The sequence below is a fragment of the Oratosquilla oratoria genome, chromosome 5 (assembly GCF_046742065.1).
Source record: "Oratosquilla oratoria isolate Oo_2021 chromosome 5, ASM4674206v1, whole genome shotgun sequence".
Classification (NCBI taxonomy): domain Eukaryota; kingdom Metazoa; phylum Arthropoda; class Malacostraca; order Stomatopoda; family Squillidae; genus Oratosquilla; species Oratosquilla oratoria.
In genome coordinates, this window is record NC_134781.1 from 4,956,676 (window position 1) to 4,979,618 (window position 22,943).

The window sequence follows — 22,943 nt, forward strand, 5'->3', positions numbered from 1 at the left end:
TAAGATGATGAGATGTACAAGGGGAGAAAGTGGCAGCACACTGGAAGTGAGTATTAAGGGAGAGAGATTGGAGGAAGTGGATAGTTTTAGGTACTTGGGTACGAATGTGGCGGGAAAGGGAGGAGAGAAGGTGGAGGTAGAATGTAGATTGAGAGAAGCAAGTAAATACCTTGGGGGATTAAAAAATGTGACGAGAAATTGACATTTGGGAATGTATACCAAGAGGAGATTGTATGAAGGAGCGATTGTGCCAACACCACTGCATGGGGCAAAAACAAGGAACATAAGAGAGGAAGAGAGGAGGAGTTTGAACGTGTTTGAGATGAGGTGCCTGAGAAGTATGATAGGGGTTATTAGGCTGGATACAGTAAGAAACAAGGAGGTGAAAAGGATAACAAGGTGGAAAAGGAGCTGGGAGATAGGATTGATGAAAGAGTATTGGGATAGTTTGGATACATGGAAAGAATGAGTAAAGAAAGCTTAGTAAAAGAGGTGCGGAAGGCAGATGTGAAGGGAGTGAAAATGAGGGGGTGACCAAGGATGAGATAGATGGATGGGGTAAAAGGGGCACTGGGAAAGAGGGAAATGTCTGTTGAGGAAGGGAGAAGACAGAAGATAGGGGTGAATGGAGAATGGTTGTGTATAGATGATGCTGAAACACATGAAAGGGAGTGGGTGAGGGATGGGGGGGGGTGAGGGAATATGTGTAAAAAAAATAATTTGAAGCTGGCCAAAAGGATTTCTCCCCATCTTCTCTTTTCCTGCATAAGGGGATGGAGAGGGGGGTTGCCAATTTAATGAAGCGGCCTTGCTGTGGATGTGCTGCATCTTGTGACACTGCTTCCAACCCAGGGCAGTGGGTGAGATGCAGGGATGACCCATCATCCAGGAGGAGCCAAGATAAGAGGGAGGGAGGGGGGTGAATGGGAATATGTGGGGATGAAATGGGTGGGAGTGGATTTTATGCCATTGTTTTTTGGCTACCTCCCTTGTATGGGTGAAAAAGCCTTTGGTACTTGTATGTGTATACTGAATTATGTTAAATCCTAGCCAAGTGATATATGGTTTTGTTTTATATAGGAGTGGGTATGTATTATGAGTTATTTTAAGTTGGCATAGACAGAGAATTAGGGTTGTTTGTGAATAAATGAGTACATGTTCATAGAGATATTTATTTCCACTCCTTTCCAATATAGCTCCCCACTTGCACAGATCCAAGAGACATTATCATAAATAGGAATTACAAAAAACAAAAATAAATAAATAAAAATAAGAATAAAAAATAAATAAATATATAAATAAAATAATAATAAAAAAAGGGGGGGGGGCATGGTAATGCAAGTAGTAACCCAGACTACAATCATGTGACATGCCATTATTTCTGTAAAATTTATGTATAAATCAAAGCATGCAGATTAAAGGCCATTAAAAATGAAAAATACTAACATGTTAATACTGTAACAAACATGCAGTGCAATGATTACAGACATGCAACTCAATCTAGCCTTAAAAAAATGTACTAGTAATAATAATGAGTAGACAAACCTGAGATAGTTAAGTGATGAACAACTCCAGGAAGTTATGTGATACTTGAGGTGACTTACAGGTGACTGATGAATTGGGTTTTCAAACAAGGCATGTTAAGTGGATAAACCCCCATGTTCAACCAACAGGTCACCCCAAAACATGTTCCACAGTCCACAAATCAGCAGAGATTGCTCGTGTCTATTTTGGAGCTTGTGTTTTGGCAGTGTACTGTTTCTCTCAAACCAATTCTGCAAGCTTTCCCATACGCGTTTGTGGGGGACCTACCTTGAGTGCTCATCAGTAGGCTGGTTCATGATTCTAGCTTTCATTACATCAGCTGGGGTGCCTAGAATAGCTGACACGAAACCAGAGACCATGCTGAAATGAATAATATAGGCCATGCTTTCCATCTAGTTACATGTACAAGGAGAATATCCCTGGGTATGAGTGGAATACAACTTGTACGAAAATGTCTGTCCTTGAAAAAAAATAAAATAAATAGAAAAAATACATCCTTTGTGACAGTCTCCTTGTCAGTCAACAAGATGTCAAGGGCATTCCTCTCCATACCCAGAAATACAAGGAGTGCTGCTAAATTCTGCTCCTACTTTTGCTTGTGCATGAGTGTAAGACCCACCTGGAAAATTGATTTGTGGGCTGATTCATGACCCTGGTCTTCACGACATCTGCTGGAGTGCCCATAGCCGCACCAATCAACCCAGAGCACGCACTGCAACAACCAAGATGATGTGCTCCTGCCCACAACAGCATCACTATTTTCATCTACCAACAAAACCAATTCACTATGCAGTAGGAGTGTCTTCAGTCTAATCTAAGCTGTATTGCACTTAACACCCAATAAGTGCACCCAATTTATATCTAGATTTTCAGTCAGATCTACTTATAGAGGAAAAACTAACCCTACTGGTAAACCTTTTCATGATGGAGAATCAGTGTTTAAAGATGGAAACTATCAACAGTTTTAGCAGAGAAAACATCTGATGACAATGCCTTTATTTGCACAATGTTTTGCTTTGAGCTTTTCAAGTACTTGAAAAAGCTTGGAGTTAAATGTTGTACAATGAATAAAGGCTTCGTCTTCAAATAGTGTTTTCTCTGCCAATAGGTCCAAGTATTCCTAGCTTTAATGTTATGTGAATCGTTATCAGTTCCATGCCTACACTGACAACCTTCTATGACATGAATACGTTGTATACATACAAAAGACTGTAGACACAATGAAAAGACCAAAATAAATTGGGTCACCAATGCCTATTCCATGACTGATCTGCTTGTGGACCCTTTAACAGCAGTTAATAACAAGATCTTTCTGCAATCCTTTCTATTTGAAGGTTTTTCCATCTCTTCAATGCTTGAACATTACATCTTCACATAATTTCAAGTCAATATTTCCCTAATAAAGAAGAAAAGGCAACCTACAGTCTTAGAATATACATGTTAAAATGAAGACTATCTTTGTAGTGTTAGTGTAGTTGTACTATACTGAAAGGATGGAGTCCAGAACTTAACCCAAAAACCAATATAAATGCATCAAACTAGCCAGCAGTGATCCTCTACTTTGATTAACTGAATAGATAACTCCTTTCTAGCCTGAGGCCCACATCTACCTGCAGCTGTATGCTAAGTATTAGTGAAACAGAAAATAATGAAACTTGTCTCCTAGATGGATGTATAGTTTTAGAAGACTAGGTACAATTCTCAAGAGGAAAATATGAAAACAGCATAAAATGAAAGATCCGTGAAATTAGTTCATAGATGGGTAATGCAATGCAGATATAATAAATAACATGGCAAAGCTGAAAAGGGGAAGAATGGCATATTACTGTATTAAAGTACAATGGACAAGAAAGGATGAGTGACTAAAAAGTAGGAGGATGGTCAGTTTATAAAACTGTGACACAATCATTTTGCATTGAATCTAAACAGACTTCCTAAAACACACTGTTACAGCCAGAGGAGAGAACTCTATTTCCTTAACCAGCTTATCACTCTTTCTCCCCTTGACATTTTTTTTTCCTTTATAGGCCATTAAAAAAACTTCTCTCATCTTTTCTTGAAATTTAAACATTAACTCGTGTACATCCAGTTTTGACATAAGTTGGTGTCTTTTTCTGAAATCTTCTCTCCATCTTCTTTGTTCAGTGTCTAGTACCTGACAGATATTATGCTATCCTTTTATCCATCCAGATTTTTTTCTTGTTTTCTTTTAATTCTTATCTTAATTTACTTTTGAAACTAGTTGCTTTCCTTCCCTATTAGCTTGTAGCTCATTTCATCCATTCTAATTACTACTACTATTGCTACTACAACTACTACTAATACTACCATTATTACTACCTATTATTAACTTCTACTACTAATGTATGGTTTTCAGCTATTTGTCAAATAGCTCTCTCTGATACTGATGTAAGAGTCCCATCTTGCTGGTTCAAGTCTTTCTTTCATCTCGTAATTTCCTTTTGCCCTACTGGATGGAGAAATTTGACTAGTTTTGACCTTCTGGACCCTTCCTCCTTACGAGGGAAGAGTCAAATCAATGCAAACACCCATTTTGTACACATTTTGCTCTTTCAATATCTACAAAACTCTATTGTGTGCATGCTCTGCTTCACGTGCATCCTCATTTTCTTAGGTATGGAGACAATGAATCCTACATTGCTTCCACGGTTATCCATTACTAGGTTCATGGTCCAGGTCATATTTGGTTGTGGGTTAGCTTTGGTACCAGTCACAAGTGGCTTAATTTTAAGAAGTGCCTCATACTGAGACAAGTCATACTACATAGCATTTTGTTTAACTCCTAGTCAGTGACTGTATGTACTAACAATAGTGTTTCTAATTTCTTTGTAAAAGGTCTATCCGATTTGGTTGTAAAAGTCTGTGCCACACTTGAAGTGGAATATATTTACCTAATTGTAATATACTGGTTCGGAGTAATGATCATGAGGTCCAGCGGTTTCAGACTTCAATTATCAAATTTTCCATTATGTTGTCTATTTTGACTGTCTCTTCTTGTAATTCATTCCATAGATTAATGTGTATGTGTTGAAAATTTTTATTTCTTCACATCATTCAAACACTCCATCGCTGCCAGTGCTAGATCATATGTGAAGTGGCCTGGCAATGTGGATACTTATCACCTTTCATGTTTCTATACTGGAACATCTTAAGTGATGAATGGTGACTGCATTGGAGTCTGCTTAGAGGAAGTCTGTCTGTCCTGTTTAGTTTACATTCAGATATGTGTCCTGGTAGTAGGGCAAAGTGATAGGTATTGGGAAAGGTGAAATGGAGGAGGAGTTGTGAAGAAGGATGGGAATTGAAAGATATGAATATTCAATATAGGGTCAAGGAGAATAAGTAAAGAAAATGAAGAATGAGAAGTCAACTTTTAATGTGGAGTAACACTAAAAAATGTGGCAAGAGATGGGGAAGGGGACCAGAAAAAACAGGAGACAAGAGGCGTTTTAGTGGATTAGGGTGGAAGAAGTGTAGAGAGGAACATTCAGCAAAAGGAATGCTGGAAACCATAATAAAAATGAGGGAATATAATAGGCAAACAACCAAAATCATTGGGAGACAGACAGGTGAAAGATAAGAACTGCAGTATAGAGGGAAGTGTGGGTACTAGTGAGTACAAATGGTAGGGTGGCCAAGTGAAGTTATGCACCTTACAGTATTTTAATTTGTTATGCTGGAAGGAGGAAACTGAACATAAATGATATATAGAATAGTCTCAGGTTAGTCAAATGATGTGTAGGGATATTCCTATAACATAGTTTCAAAACAAGTGCATATTCAATACAGTCTGAACTGCCCTAATCTGAAAAAGGTAAAATAAACATCTAAGAGATTTAGCTAAACAGTAACAATAAAATCTGGATTCACCTGAAAAAGTGAGCACACAAAAGAATGTTAGTGGTCTTCAAATTAAAAATGCAAATATTCTTAACTTTTAATTGCAAGTTGTGGAGGCAATTTTCAGAAAATTACAATAAAAAGACTTTAAATTAACCAAATATATCAGTAAATCATCATTGAATTACGGTTTCAAATTTTCTACAAATTCCAGTTGACAACACGCCTGATCTTGTTTTCTATACATAAATCCGATGGGTACCAATGACCTTAATTCTTTTATATTAAAACTGATGATTGATATTGATAACATCTGATCTTACTTCCTTTATACAAAATTTATGAGACATGTCTCCTTACCTTGATAATCCATGGGTCCAATATGTATCAGAAAATCCCCACTGAGTGATGAATAATCTTTTGACAGAGTCGTACGTCGTAAGGTCACCAAGGTTCACCAGAGCAGAACGGTAAACATTGGGCATACAGCCTTTCCATAGGGCTCTCATTCCACCTTGACCATAGATCTTAAGAAAAGCTTCCCCTGCACTGTGAACTCTGCAAGAGTAAATATTTATCATGTACTACATTATAAGGGGGTGGCTGAATCAACATATTCATCCCCATCAGGGCCCTCTCCTATCTCAGCATCATAGGTATCCTCATGTCCCTTGCCACAGTGTCATGTTAAAAGCAGTGCACAATGAGACAGCTCTTTCAGAACAAGGCCTAATAAATGAAGCTGGCTTGCCCTACCATTTCACTGATAATTCCATGCCACTCAACTGCATATACATATCTCCTATTATCCTATTAATGTGTTTTTTTAGGTGATGAATTATCCATAACCTACACTCCCAGTTCTTCTCTTTTACTTTTGGAACTGTTACATTCAATATAGCATAATTGTTACACTTCCCACTGAACAAAACACAGATGATCTCTTTGTACTTTCACCCATTCCAAATAATTTCCATTTTCTGGCAGTGAAAGTTCATTCACCATACTTGGATCCGGTTATATGACTGATTGGCCATATAATACTGGCCCTGCAACTGTACCATATAACATCCACCCTCACCAAAGCAAGACCCCATGAGAATACATGTGCATGAAATTAACTATGATGAATATAGCTAATATGAAGAACATACACAATGCATGTCAAGTGACATCAAAGTGCATCTACATACCTGGGCGGTTTGCCTTCTAATCTACGTCGTCCTTCCATCTGCATTTGCACTTTGACCAAATCAGCTGGACTTGCTAAGAATTGTGAAATACCACCAATAACAATACCTCCAATAACAGCTTGCCTGTAATGGGAAAAGATAAATAGTTAATCTGAATATTTTCTTTATCAAACTTTTAATATGCATACACATACAAACACAATGGGCAATTATCTTATTGAATACTATTGGACTATTGGTCTTGCACCATATCATCTTTTTTCCCTAAATTCATTCTGAACAGATGTATGTTTGAAACAAAATTATCTTTGTAAGTTGAGTAAATGCAGATTTACTGCTTGCTTTTTGTATCTGCTGTGATGGATATACAAGATGGCCATTGGAGAAAATCTCCCCACTGCTCATCTTCAAATTCCATCAACAACAACTCTTCTATCCAGCAGTAGTGACTGCTCCCCTCTTCGTCTTGCCAGCTGGTGATCCATAGATCCACCCGAGTATTAAACAGAAGTCCAACATTTCTTCCTAGAGATCTATGGGAAGCCCTGAGAACTATTCCTGACAATTGTGGAGATGCATACTTCCAGTCTATAAAACTTGAAGCAAGAAGTACTTCTTTATCATTGTATGTAATTACAATTGACTATTTGTAGCTTAGATTTACCTAGTTGTATTTTGCGGGAAGGGGAGCTATGCTCGTGGTGTCCCGCCTTTGTATTTCGCAATGTCTAGTTTGCTTTTAAACTCATGAATGGTTTTTGCGCATACTATTTCATTATCCAGTTTGTTCCAAGTGTCCAATACTCTGTGGAAAACTGTTTTTCTTCAGTTCTCTTCTATAGCTATGTTTTTTTTATTTTCTTTCCATGTCCTCTTGTGTTTCTCTTGTCCCAGATTAGTAAGTCCTCTCTATCAAGTATCTCTGTGCCTTTCATGATTCTGTAGATGGTCAGTAGGTCACCTCTCTCTCTTCTTTGCTCCAGCATCGGTAACTCCAGTTTAGCCAATCTCTCCTCATATGATAGGTTTGCAAGTGCAGGTGCCATTTTTGTTGCTGCTCTCTGGATTCTTTCTATTTTCTTTATATTCTTTTTGATACTGGGGGACCACAATGTCGCCGCATACTCTAGTCTAGGCCTTATCAATGTAACCAATATTTTTTTTTATCATGTCTTCGTCCAAGTATGCAAATGCCACTTTTATTGATCTTAGCAAGTTGTAAGTCTCCCCGACAATTTTGTTAATCTGTTTATCATAGGACAAGTCGTTTGTGATAATTACCCCCAAATCTTTTTCGGATCCTACCTTCTTTACTTCCTTGGTTCCAATTGTATATTTTCCTGATATTCTGTTTTTGCTTTTTCCAAACTCCATTATGCTACACTTCTTAGTATTAAAGTCCACTTCCCATTTCTGACTCCAGTTCCATACCTTGTTCAGGTCTTCCTGCAGTGCTTCACAGTCCTTATCAGTTTCTACTTTCCTTAACAGTTTGGCGTCATCTGCAAAGAAGCTCATGTAACATTTCACATCCTCGTCCATGTCATTCACATAAATAGCAAACATTATTGGTGCCAGTACAGATCCTTGCGGTACTCCACTGATCACCTCTTTCCAGTCTGAATATTTTTCTCTGAGCACTACTCTCATCTTTCTACCCGTCAGGAAGTCCTCCATTCTTTTTAGTAAGTTCCCTTGTATTCCTCCTATGTGTTCCAGTTTTTTTTAGTAATTTTCTGTGTGGTACTTTGTCAAAGGCTTTTTGCAAGTCTAGGAATGCACAATCAGCCCATCCATTTCTTTCTTGCACTATGTCTATTAGCCTTGAGTAGAAGCATATTAAGTTTGTGGTGCATGACTTTCCTTGCCTGAACCCAAATTGTCTTGGGTTTAATATGTTGTTGTCTTCCAGATGTTTTACCCATCTATTCTTGATTATTTTCTCACAAATTTTGCCTATAGTACATGTTAGTGATACTGGCCTATAGTTGGTGGGTTCCTCCTTGTTTCCTCCTTTATATATTGGTACAATGTTAGCATTTTTCCAGTCATTAGGTATCTTACCCTTCTTTGAGTGAGCTATTTATTATGATGTGTATTTTGTCCGTTAGTTCTTCTTTGCATTCCTTTAGAATCCAATTTGCAATACCATCCAGGCAATGTGATTTTCTGATGTCCAGTTTTGATAGGTGTTCTGATATTTCTTTTTGTGATGTTGTAAACTCACTCATATGGGGAGATTGCTTGTTATTATCTTCGTCCCAATTTTGTATTTTCTCTCTGGTGAAGACAGATTTAAAGTGGTTGTTCATGACTTTGGCCATCTCTAATTCTTCTGTGTATTCTATATTTCCTTGGCATAGTTTCACCATTTCCTGTTTGGTTTTAAGTTTACCATTCACATACCGATAGAATAGTTTGGGTTGATCTTTGCATTTATCTATAATATCCTTCTCATGGTTCCTTTTTTCCTCTCTTCTCACATTAACATACTCATTTTCATCTTTAATTTTTCAGAATATATGATTTATGTCTCAATACCTCTCACAATTTCCTATTTTTTCCTTTTCACTTTCACTTTGGCATTAGGTTCCTTTGAAAAAATCGGCATTTCAACAAAATGCTGGGACCAATGTACTGATTAACAAGGGGACTATTTTGAGGACGAAGGCAACTAGCAGGTACTACAATGATCTCAAAATTTTCTATTAGTACCAATCTCAAAGGAAGCTCGCTGGCTGAGCGGGTTAGGGCATCGTTACTTGCGGTGAAGGTCGAGGTGAGGGCAGTTCGAATCCTGCCACCAGCGAAGTTGAACCAAGGGCATGGTTCATTAAATTCCATGCTACAAAGCCCTCTGTGAGGGGCACCGTCCTAGCCTCCCGATAGGGGGCAGTGTGTGACGTTAAACCATATCACATTACATCACCTATCTCAAAAGGGTAGTACCTCATGAACTAAAAATTAAGTACTTACCAAACTGGTCTTGTACCATCTGGCCGTACAGTGAAGAGCTGATCTCTGGCATTTTCATATAAAACCATTCTAGTACCACTGTAGACAAAATGTCTGAAAAGAATATACATAATTTTCAGAATAATGCATCTACAGAGCACAATTGAAAAATATAAAAATCTTTGTATATGCCCTTTTGAATCCAGAGATAGAAAGAGGTGGGGAGAGAGGGAGAGAGGGAGAGAGGGAGAGAGGGAGGGAGGGAGAGAGAGAGAGAGAGAGAGAGAGAGAGAGAGAGAGAGAGAGAGAGAGAGAGAGAGAGAGAGAGAGAGAGAGAGAGAGAGAGAGAGAGAGAGAGAGAGAGAGAGAGATAGAGATGGAGAGAGGGGGGAAAGGGGAGGTAGAGAGGCGAGAGAGAGAGGAAAAGGGAGAGGGAGAGGGAGAGAGAAAGAGAAGGAAAGAAGCAGAAAGAGAATGATATGGAGAGAGAGAGAGAAAGAAGCAGAAAGAGAAGGATATGGAGAGAGAGAGAGAGAGAGAGAGAGAGAGAGAGAGAGAGAGAGAGAGAGAGAGAGAGAGAGAGAGAGAGAGAGAGAGAGAGAGAGAGAGAGAGAGAGAGAGAGAGAGAGAGAGAGAGAGAGAGAGAGAGAGAGAGAGAGAGAGAGAGAGAGAGAGGAGAGAGAGAGGAGAGGAGAGAGAGAGGAGAGAGAGAGAGAGAGAGAGAGAGAGAGAGAGTGGGTGGGGAGGGAGAGAGGGGAAAAGGGGTTGGGAGAAAGAGAGAAAGGAAAGAGAGATGGAGAGGAGAGGAGAGGAGAGAGAGAGGAGAGAGAGGAGAAGGGGAGAGAAGATGGTGGGAGAGAGGAGAGGGGGAGAGAGAAGAGGGAGAGAGGAGAGAGAGAGAAAGAGAGACAGGAGAGGGAGGGAGAGAGAGAGGAGAGGGAGAGAAAGAGAGACAGGAGAGGGAGGGAGAGAGAAAGTGAGGGAAGGAGAGAAAGAAAGGGAGGGGGGGAGAGATAGAGGGAGAGATAGAGGGAGAGATAGAGGGAGAGGGAGAGAGGAGAGGAAGAGAAAGAAGAGAGAGGAGGAGAGGGAGAGGGAGAGAGAAAAAAATGAGGGAAAAAGATAAAGGAAGAAAAAGATAGTGAAAATTAAGATGAGAAAAAGAGAAACAAAGGGATAGAGAGATAGAGAGAATTACTTTGTCAGTAATGGTGAGCACCTCTATACTTGAAGACAGTACTGCAACAAAATGGTGGAGTCAGAGGCGAGAAATGTGGGAACGAGGCAGAAGAATGGAGTGGGAAGGAAGCTGTTGCAACAAGTAAATCCAAGTCCTGAAGTAGTTTGGGCATATGGAAAGAACAAGGAAATACTACCACAAGTGTTAGGGAAGCATAAGTGGAGGGAGCAAGCTTGAGATAAAGACTGACAATGAAAATGGTGAATGGGGTGAAGGGGGCTTTGTATTCATGTGAAATGTCAGTGAAACAAGGAGTAGAATAGTGCAAAGAGAGAAATGAATGCTGGGAGATTGTGAATAAAGATATGACACAGTCTAAAAGGATGTTCTCATCTGCTACATAATCTATTTTGTGTGGATGATGAAGGGAGAATGTGACCCAGGTCTGCCTGTCTGGCCTACCTGTGCCTCACCATACTGCTTTGGACTCCAGCAATGTGGCAAGGACTAGGGTGGCCCTTCATCTAGGTGCCAAGACAGGGTAATGACTGAATGGATTTTATCCGTTTATGATAAAAGGGAAAGAGATGGGTGGGCGTGGGTGCATGCTGCCTAGATCCCTAATACGAGGAAAGAAGCCATTGGCATATACAGATAGAATAGATAGAATCAGTAGAAAGACGGATACCTTTGAATTAGCCACCCACTCTTCTACAAAGGAAAAGTGTCACTTTTCCTACCTATATATTGCTGGAGTTATTCCCTGCCAAAGTTTCACCATGCCCTCTTCTCGGATGATTCCATAGCAAGTGCTGAACATTCCTCTGTACATGCTGTGCTTGGAGTTCTGCAAGCAAGAGTATAACATAACACACAGTAATAAACTTGACAAGCAACAAAAATTTGACACAACTTGATTTATTTACTTTACATAAATATGTTTTAATTTGGCCATTCCCTTTACAATTAGGAAAGGGCCTTTTAGTCTATGTATACATATATGATTTATTTACTTTGTGCATTTAAATTCTTTAATTTTTAAATTAACTGTAAAATCAGTAATTAACAAGAGGCATTTGAATAAAGACATTAATATGAGTGCAGAGGGTTGTAGATCAAGAAGAAAGATATCAGCATTAAAAAATTCCATACTCTCATGTTCAAGATGAAGGATGTCAATTTACTATATTACAGAAAAAATAGATAAATAATTAATCTAGATTTTGCTTGCATTTTGCAAAGGTTTATTTTACAATACATACACACACACACACACACACACACCTATATATTGCTGGAGCAAACTAGACACTGCGAGATACACCATGAGCGTAGCTCCCCTTCCATAAAAAAATACAACTAGGTAAATACACACACACACAATATATTATATATATATATATATAATATATATATATACATATATACATATTTATATATATTCATATATGTATTATACACATATACATACACACATACATACATATACCAAGGCTTTTTCCCCCTTACAAGGGGGGTAGCCAAAAAGTAAAAGGCATAAAATCATTCCCACCCATTTCATCCCTGAATACACTCCACACCCCTCCACCCTCCTCCTTATCTTAGCACCTCTTGAATGACGGGTCATCCCTGCACCTTGTCCACTGCCCTGGGTCAGAAGCAGTGTCGCAAGACACTCCTGTACCAGGCAGTATTTGCCCCTTTTACTGTGAATGCCATCAAGTTTCTTGTGATCTCTTCCCAGTCACAGGGTTAATCCCTTCTGGTTAATCCCTAACCATACTGGGTACCCCTTATCATTCTATTCTGGATGATGCCAAGCTCTTTTATTCAGCTTTTTGTAATCCCTTCAGGAGAAAAGGGGTTAATACCTTCTTCATATGAACTACCTGAAACATAATTCACATCCAGAAGGCCCAGACAAGACATCCAACTACTAACTCAAACACTTCTGGAAAAGTAAACAATATACATCTTTTTCTGGGTGTGTAACAAAACACAGCTCCACCAATTTGAAGACAGCATTTATAGTCCTTATCCTGAAACCAAAAAATCCTACCAGAACAACCATTATCACCCAGACCCATCTTCCTCATCTCTGCCAACTTTAAACCAATTGAGAAGCTGGTCTTCCAGAGTAGTAAGTTACATGATGTGATCATGAAACAAGCACTGCTTCAAAAAAGACCATTCCACCAACATACTACTCACAAACCTAATGGAACATCCAAATATGTGCCTCACTGACAACAACAAAAGGTTGAGGTATAACAACTATGTTGGGGTCCAAGATACACTGATAAATACTACACAAATTCAACAAAAAAGTACCTTCAGAGAAATCAATACTGGTGACACTAATTATAAGGAATTTGACATAGCCCTATGATACAATTGCAATTGGGATGATCAGATCAGGTGTCATATCAATGGAAGCAGTGCTACCTGCCAGGCAACATACTTTACTCCCACCTGAATGACACCAAAAGAAACCACTTACACAATACATGAACTCCCTACACAAACTCCTACACCTCCCTCACCTGTGTAATTTGATTCTGTAACTCCACCTCTCACCCTCTTCTAAGCTGAGGTACAAGAGCTTCCTATATAACTCACACCCACAAACCCATTAACTCCCTCTCCGCACCCATCCCAACATCTACAACTCTTTCACCCCATAAGAAGATTCAGCTCTCTATGAAAACCATATATGTAATGAATACATGGACTACACCACTTGGATAGAAACAAAAGTAAACTTAAGACCATAACAACCAATCCTATTGCTTATACATACTGAATGACCAACGACAGGTACCTCCTTGTGGTGGTCCTGCAAGATGGACAGCAGAACTGCCCAATTTCATCATTTGTCAACCTCCTCACCTCCATCAGGAGGTGTCCTAATGGGCTGATCTTCAGTCTCCAGACTGGGCTCCAGATCTTTATCAATTTCAACTGTACTTTTTACACCTTTTCACACATGAAATTCTGACAACTGGCACCTGCTGCTGTCTTCCTATTACTTTCAGCTGGTGACATAGAAGACATCTCACACCAATACAACACCGACAACAGCCCAAATTTTCTTTCCAGGCAGATCTGTGGTAGGGCCTAAGGACTTTTGCAAGCTGCTGTGGGGCTGTGTATTTACCTAGTTGTATCATACGGGAAGGGGGTGCTATGCTCATAGTGACCTGTCTTTGTATCTTGCAACATCTAGTTTGTTCTTAAATTCTTGTATGGTGTTTGCACACACTATTGGTTCATCCAGTTTGTGCCAGACATCCACAACCCTGTGTGGAAAACTTTTTTTTTTCAGATCTCTTCTATAAATATCCTTTTTGAGTTTCTTTTCATGTCCCCTTAATTTTCTTTTATCCCACTTTAATAGGTCTTCTTTGTCAAGGACTTCTATGCCTTTCATGATTCTGTAAATAGCCAATAAATCTCCTCTTTCTCTTCTTTGTTCCAGGGTTGGTGAATAAGGATAGGATAGGATATACCAAAGACTTTTCCCCCTTATAAGGGAGGTAGCCAAAAACAAAGGCATAAAAACCACTCCCACCCATTCCATCCCTAACATACTCCACTCCCATTTACCCCATTCCCTCCCTCTTATCTTGGCACCTCCTGGATGATGGGTCATCCCTGCATCTTGCCCACTGCCCTGGATCAGAAGCAGTGTTGCAAGACACAGCACATCCACAGCAAGGCCACTTATTAAATTGGCGAGCATTAAATCAGTGAACCCCTCTCTCTGTCCCCTCATGAAGAAAAGGAGATGGGGAGAAATCCCTTCAGGCTGAATCAATTTATTCATCACACACACTCCCTCACCCCCCATCCCCTACCCACTCCCTTTCATGCATCACAGCATCATCCATACACAACCATTCTCCATTCACCCTTATCTTCTGTCCTCTCCCATCCTTCCTCAACCAATAGGGTTGGTAGTTCCAGTATGTATGTCAATTTTGAAAGAGTTGGGGCCATCTTTGTTGTTGCTCTTTGGATTCTTTCCAATTTCCTTACATTCTTTTTTTTGTACTGGATGTCCAGTGTCACGGCGTACTCCAATCTTGGTCTCTCTTTTTTTTTTTACCATTATTTCATCCAAGTAGTTAAAAGACACCTTTATTGATCTTAGTAAATTGTAGGTTTCTCTAACTATTTTGTTTATATGCTTGTCTGGGGACATGTCTTTGGTGATAATTACTCCATGGTCCTTTTTGGAACTAACTTTCTTTACTTCCTTTGTACCAATTCTATATTGTCCTGATACTTTTTTTACTTGTCCAAACTCCATTATACTACATTTCTTAATGTTGAAGTTCACTTCTCACTTTTGGTTCCATTCCTACACTTTGTCCAGGTCTCTCTGTAGTTATTCACAGTCTTTTTCTGTACACTTACTATAGTAGTTTTGTGTCATCTGCAAAGAAGTTCATGTAACATTTTACACCTTCATCCATGTCATAAATATATATAGCAAACATTATCAGAGCCAATACTGGACCCTGTGGGACTCCATTTATAATTTTTTCTCAGGTCGAGTTTGTATCTCTGAGTGCTACTCTTATTTTTCTCCCATGCAAGAAATCTTCCATCCATTTCAGTAATTTTCCTCATACACCTCCTGTTGCTTCGGGTTTTCACAATTTTTTGTGGTACTTTACCAAACGCCTTTTGTAAATCTAAGAAGGCACAGTCTGCCCATCCATCCCTTTCTTGCATTATATCTATTAACATTCAATAAAAACAAATCAAGCTTGTGGCATATGATCTTCCCTGTCTAAAACTGAACTGTTTTGGATTTAGTATATTGTTCTCTTCCAGATGTTTAGTCCATCTACTTTTGATGACTTTTTCACATATTTTAGCTATTGTACTTGTAAGGGAGACCAGTCTATAGTTTGTTGGGTCTTCCTTGTCTCCCCCTTTATATACTGGCACAACACTAGCATTTTCTCAGTCTTGCGGTACCTTTCTTTCTTTGAGTGAGCAATCTATTACCTTATATATTTTGTCCGTTACTTCATCTATACATTCTTTTAGTATCCAGTTTGCAATTACGTCTGGGCCGTCTAGGTTTCCAGTCAGTGTAACTTGAGGCAACAGTTATAATAATCATACATACAGACATGCATTTACATTATTAGACAGTAGTTTTAGTAGGTAACTAGTTGTTGAGCTGGCCAAAAAGGTCCTAATAACCCTGATGGTTACTCTCATTTCAATGCAAAATGTCTACAACTATTCTAATACTCTATTATCATTTAAATGTTAAGTCTAACTAATGTTATGAAAACTGCTACCTTCACCCATAACTTACTACAGACATGCATGTTAACTTCTAGAAAAAAATCCAAATCACCTGATACAAAGCCTTGATTAAGTGTTATTCCCTGAAATGTAAGCATTTTCAACTTATCACCATTTTATTTCCAAACCCTCATTAACAAAAATTGGTTTTATCAATTAGATTTCTACACTAACCCTTTGAGAAGCAGAGCTAAGCTACATAAAACTGTCTAGGATTTACTGGAAAGGATGTTTAACCCTTTGAGAGTGGAAATTTCTCTTAACTGAATTATAATTGGCACTGACCAAAATATAGTGAAACTGGCCATAAGATAAAAAGCATGACAATGCTTCTCAATAGGTTAGCAAGATAGTCTTTAACACTGAGGAGTGAATGTCTTTCCCAACTGCTGAACAAAATTGTATGGTATTAGCCAAAATAAAATACAAAACTACAACACTCCTCAGCAAGTTAAAGAGAGCCTACTACTCTATGTTAAAATTTCCTACAGTTATACTTACATATAAAGCCTGGTGAAATTCTTAGAATGAAATACATTTCAGTAACAAATTTTCATGAACAGTACCTTGAAGCTTCCCTGTTTACTAGGTCTCCTCTGAACCGAAGTTGTTATTCATCTCCAAAGACCCACTACTGCACATTGTTTAGATTAAGTACAATTAACTGAGCCTCCAGCTAAGCCACTATAGTCTACCTTACCCTCAGTTATAACGTAAAGTAAGAGAGGAAATGTGCTTCATGCAGAGGCTTGCAGTCAGAATGTGGTAAAAGGATCAAACTCGGGGCAATACACACCATGATCAGAGTTCCTTGGCTCACCTGGGACCTTCCACTAAGCCCCTGCTCTCCCTGGATCTGCAGTCGGGTTTTGGCCAAATCCAGTGGATACGTGGCTGCAATGATTTAAAACATTTTACTCACTATATAACATGGCAATGTTCACTACATCTAATTGATAATGCAGCTAAACTATATTATAATGCAAGTGATACCTGTGCTGTACATCTCAAAGAATATAAAGTCACACACTGGATAATCAATTACAAAATAAACACTGCATTTATAGACCTGTGGTTCACTTACCCAACTCTGCAACAGTAGCTGCTCCACATGATAAAATATATTTGAACCATGTGGAGTCTGCATAGTTGAATTTTTGGGTCTGCATTACGCCACCCTGCGTCACCACCATTCTGCAATATCAAGAGCATATACATTAGTAACAGCTTCCAACCATTCTTCAGTCTGAGCACAAAACTTAACTTCCTAATATAATGGAATTCTTGTGGCAAAAATAATACAAGGTAAGTCCCTGCATTTTTTGGTATACAATTAACATTTTTGTTCATATCAGTGGTATATGAATCACTATGTATCTTCTGTGTGTGTGTTTACCAGATTGTATTTATTTACCTAATTGTAGTATACAGGAAAGGAGCAACACTTGTTAGGTCCTGTCTACTATTCTCTAACTTTCTAACATACCTACACTCAAATTCATGTATAGTTCCAACTTAATCTATATCTTCATCCATAAAAGTAAATGCCACTTTGATTGACCTCAATAAGTTGTAGGTTTCTCCGAATATTTTATTTATATGCTTATCAGGTTTCATGTCCTTTCCAATCATCACTCCAAGATCTTGTTCAGAGTTTGCTTTTTTATTTTTTCTTCACCAATTCTGTATTCTTTTGATATTCTGTTTTTACTCTTTTCAAATTCCATTATACTGCATTTCTTTATATTAAATTTCACTTCCCACTTTTGAGTCCAATTCCATATCGTGTCCAGATCTTGTTGCAATGAGTTGCAGTCCTCTTCCGTTTTTACCTTTTTAAGTAATTTTGCATCATCTGCAAAAAAATTCATATAGCACTCCACGCCTTCATTCATGTCATTAATGTATACGGCGAACATGATCGGGGCCAGTACCGATCCTTGCGGGACACCGCTTTTTACTTCTTCCCAGTTGGAGAATTTTTCTCTAATTACAACTCTCATTTTCCTCCCAATCAGGAAGTCTTCCATCCATTCCAATAATTTTCCTCTGATTCCACCCTTTGATTCTAACTTATTTATTAATTTCTCAGGAGGTACCTTATCAAATGCCTTTTGCAGGTCCAGAAAAGCACAGTGTGTGTGTGTGTATTTGCCTAGTTGTATTATATGGGAAGGGGAGCTATGTTCATGGTGACCCGTCTTTGTATCTCACAACATCTAGTTTGTTCTTAAAGTCTTGTATGGTATTTGCACACACTATTGTTTCGTCCAGTTTGTTCCAGACATCCACCACTCTGTGTGGAAAACTTTTTTTTTTTTTCCAGATCTCTTTTATAACTGTCCTTTTGAGTTTTTCATGTCCCCTTGTTTTTTTCTAGCCCACTTTAATAGGTCCTCTCTGTCAAGGACTTCCATGCCTTTCACGACTCTGTAAATGACCAATAGATCGCCTCTTTCTCGTCTTTGTTCCAGGGTTGGTAGTTCCAGTTTAGACAATCGTTACTCGTTTGTCAATTTTGAAAGTGTTGGGGCCATAGGCATTTGGGAATGGATGCTAAGATAAGATTGTATGGGAGAGTGATTGTGCTGACTGCAATGTATGGTGCAGAAACATGGAACATAAGAGAGTAAGAATCTAAATGTGTTCGAGATTAGATAACGGAGAAGTATGGTAGGGGTTACTAGGCTGGATTGAGTGAGAAATGAGGTAAGGAGGAGAGCGGGGGTGGAAAGGGAATTGGGAGATGGGGTTGATGAAAGAGTATTGTGATGGTTTGGACACATAGAAAGAATAAGTGAAGAAAGATTAGTAAAAGAGGTGTGGAAGACAGAGGTGGAAGATGTGAACATGAAGGGGCGACCAAGGATGAGATGGATGAGGTAAAAGGGGCACTGGGAATGAGGGGAATGTCTGTTGAGGAAGGAAGGGAGAAAGCAGAAGATGGGGTGAGTGGAGAGTGGTTGTATATAGATAATGCTGTGATGCATGGGAGGGAGTGGGTGGGGGATAGGGGAAATGAGAGAGTATGAGTGAATGATATTTTGACATAGCCTTCAGGGATTTCTCCCTGTCTTCTCTTTTTGTGCATACGGGGGTGGAGAGGAGGGGGTCATTGATTAAATGAAGTGGTATTGATGTGGATGTGCTGTGTTTTGCTACTGTTTCTGACCCAGGGCAGTGGGTAAGTTGCAGGGACGACATGTCATCCTGGAGGAGCCAAGAAAAGAGTGAGGGAGGGGTGGTGAATGGGAGTGGAGTATGTGGAGATGAAATGGATGGGACTGGATTTATGCCTTTGGCTTTGGCTACCTCCCTCATAAAGGGGAAAAAAGCCACTGGTATATGTACTACATATATGTTAGTAGTCCTCACTTCCTCACCTCACCTCTTCTCGATGTCTCACCACCTTACTGACCCTCAAGTGGTCCCATGTGACACGCTCGCATCTACCCAGCTGCAACACGACCCAGAGCTTCCTTGAGGCCCATGGGTGGGATAAAGCCTCCTTGAGGAAAAACACGTGCAATGTCAGTAGCGCTGCATCTCAGCCAGCCATGTGACACAGGAACACTGGATTCACTGAGGAACACATACCCCCTGTCTTCATGAGTCACTGGCGTCAGAACATTTTGCCTCTGACTTGCCACACAGTACATGTGACCTCATGACAATTAGCAGCACGTGTCATGACCTGCTTGTGTAAATAAAGGATGGACCAATGCTGAAGATTCACACTCAGGGAAGCATACGTGAGCCTGGCTTGCGGCTCCTGCTTTGTCGCCTCCCCCCCGCCCCAGCTCTTTTGCTCCCGCACAAGTAGATCACCCGGGGACACAACTCGAAACACATTTGTTACTGCCATCGGCATCTCGTCACCCCCCCCCCCCACTGCCACCCAAAATTTATAATAGACCATCTCTCCACCAGAGTTTGGCTTCAACCAGCCTAACATTTGGCTGCCCAACGTGGGGCAGACTACCAGCCTAACATTTGGCTGCCCAACCTGGGGCAGACCACTAGCCTAACTATATATATATATATATATATTACAAAGGATTACAAAGGCAAAGCATGCCGACAGGAGACCTTTTGATCCATATCTAGGTCGGATGGAAAAAAAATATATATATATATATATATATATATATATATATATATATATATATATATATATATATATATCTTGTTTTCTTTCACTTTTGAATTAAGAAACAAGAACTTGGCAGACTCCCACACTGGCTGTTGCAAAACTTCATTCACATGAAGGAAATATTTTCTACTGTGAAATGATTAAACTCATCTTGGTCAACCTCAGCCATGACAGTTGTCAGGTCATTCTATTAATACTAACAATGCCTGGTACCTTAAATTTCACAAAGGGAAAACAAACCACTACCCCACAGTGGCATGCAACAGTCCACAAGCCCTCCCATATACTGTATCTTCTCTTTGAAATGTCCCTTAAAACAGATCTGGCACAGGGTCAATAATCCTTGCACAAATCCCATGGGTCCACAGAAGATTCGAGAAAGATTACAATAGATTACAAAGAAAGTGCATGCCGACAGGAAACCTTTTGGTCCATAAATAGGTTGGATGCAAAAATAAATAAATAAAACAAAAATAGATCATGTCCTGAATCCAATGCCTTATTGGGGTTATGATGACTCAGTTATAGTATCCACAGGTGGACACTAGATCTATACATAATATGGGGATAGGGATATACATTACACACACACACACACACATACATACATATATATATATATATATATATATATATATATATATATATATATATATATATATATATATATATATATATATACTTTTTAGTGGAGGTCACTAACGCTGATGCAGCCCAGGGCTGAAATAAATTCAGTATCGCCGCGCTGCGGGTTGTTACTCCAACTCTCGTGGGCGGGGAGTTGGGGTTGTGTGTGCGTGTAAGGTCACAATATTACCCATTGATCGGTCATACGCGCCCTGAGCTCTCATCCAGGATGATGACGAGTCCAACACGTGATTCAAAGACCATGGTGAATCCAGTGTAAAACTCAGCTAGTGAAACACTGTGGTGTTCATCGACGAGAGAGAGTGACGCTTTCACGTTTTTTTTTTTCATTACCTCATTCACCCTCGTGCTGATTCCCTGTTTTGTTGGAAGAAGCGAGACGAAACGAGTTTTCTAAGAGGCGAGTCTCCCCTCCCCCCTTCGCCACACAACAGCGCTCCCCATCCCGCCCACCTAATCCCTCTTCCTCTTCCTCCTGCTCGTCTCTGGCATCACAACGTAATTACGCTCGGAGGCGACTAGTGAAGAGGCCGACTCGCCTCTACTGACAGAGCCTAGCTGGACGCCTGCTGGGGGCAACACCAAGGACAGTCCCCCACCCCAATCCCAAATATGGACAACTGAATAAATGAGCGAGTAAAAATATATATATATATATATATATATATATATATATATATATATATATATTATACATATATAAAACCGGACTAAAAGGAGAACGGGGAACCGCTCTCCACCCTCCCCTCTCCCGGGCTAAGCGTCCGTACCCACTGGGAAGACACGTCGAGGCCTCTTGCACTTCTTGCAGACGATCCCGCAGAAGGGTGAGGGGGTGAGGTGGGGAGGGGGATTGACTAGTGAGCAACAACCCAGTAAGATGGCAGTGACGATCTTCGACTCTGGCTGTGCCTGCGGCGCAGGATGCGCAGGTGCGATGCGTCGAAGCTATCAGGAGTAAGTCTGGCGAAATAGAGCGAGTGAAGTGAAAGTGTATGAGCGAATCAGTGGTGTGTGTAAAGAGGTAATGGAGTGCGTGATTTAAGGGGAGGAATGAGTGGAGTGGAATGAGTAAGTTTTTATGTTCTCCTGTTTTTATTCTTATCGTTATTGGTCACCTTTTCTGTTTCGGTGCAACGAGGAATTAAGACGGCTTCAGTCCACCTGACTTTTGTATGTTTGACAGGGTTTGGCCCTCCTTCCCCCATCCTCCTCCTGCTTGGGCCACCCGGGGTGATGCCCAAGCCCAACATACAACAAGGTCAACCGAGGTTTTCAAAGAGGTGGTGAATATTTACTGGATGTATGGCTTAGTCACTTTTTGAAAAAATAATGCAAAAATAAATCCTAATTACTACGTAATGTGATAAAAGGGCCTATCAAAATATCGGTAGCAGACGAACTTTTCCTTCGCCGATCTTCGGCTGTTCTCGTAACGCTCTATCGGCTGTGACGTCAGTCTTGCTGTTTACATTCGGATGCATGCCATGTGCGTGCACTATACAATGCCGTACTGCGCTGTCAACTTGATCAGTGATCTATCACATTTCGTGTGTTAGCAATTTTTTTTTTATCAAGTATTTAGTTCGAAAATGGTTTATTGTGTAGCCACATATTGTAACAGTAATTCGAAGAAAATTTTTGCTGCGGATGGAATTAATTTTTCTTTTCATTTTCCTGTTCGCATGGACACCGATCCTGATTGGGAAAAAGACATGCCAGGCAATGGGCATATGGACTTTGATGAACCTGGCATGTAGGTTTTGACTATCACTTTGACTTTTTTAAACAAAACAAAACAAGGATAGTTAGTAAAACACATCAATTCCTCCTTGCATGAACAGATGAACTATCCATGCACTGTGGGCGTGGCCATCTTGGTGGTCGTGTAGATGCTTTTCCAACAAAATAAAATCAAAACCAGCCCTGCTGGGCATGCTGGGGCCTGGCAGATAGGGCCACAACCATCAATGTCTGCTAGGTATTAGGCCTACCATTTCATGCCTTCAGACCTTCATTAGCACGTCTGATGACAAACCAATGAAGTCATGTGTCTGGTCTGGTGAGTGGTTGATGGTGC

General features: G+C 39.8%; 1 protein-coding gene across 12 annotated transcripts in view; it reads right to left on the bottom strand.

The window, feature by feature from the left end:
• Nucleotides 1–22,943, bottom strand: part of Ucp4A (Uncoupling protein 4A) — a 64,001-nt gene that overhangs the window by 9,996 nt on the left and 31,062 nt on the right. For 9 of the 12 annotated variants that reach the window (XM_076184863.1, XM_076184856.1, XM_076184853.1 and 6 more), the window contains 7 exons: nt 17,147–17,256; nt 16,859–16,956; nt 11,475–11,581; nt 9,576–9,668; nt 6,600–6,722; nt 5,767–5,964; nt 1,813–1,905 (listed from right to left, as the gene is read on the bottom strand). In XM_076184863.1, coding sequence (XP_076040978.1) covers nt 1,813–1,905; nt 5,767–5,964; nt 6,600–6,722; nt 9,576–9,668; nt 11,475–11,581; nt 16,859–16,956; nt 17,147–17,255 — 821 coding nt within the window. In that variant the 5' untranslated portion in view covers nt 17,256. Of the gene's footprint in view, nt 1–1,812; nt 1,906–2,164; nt 2,258–5,766; nt 5,965–6,599; nt 6,723–9,575; nt 9,669–11,474; nt 11,582–16,858; nt 16,957–17,146; nt 17,257–22,943 lie in introns of all 12 variants that reach the window. The other 3 variants (XM_076184858.1, XM_076184859.1, XM_076184852.1) reach the window with 3 other exon arrangements.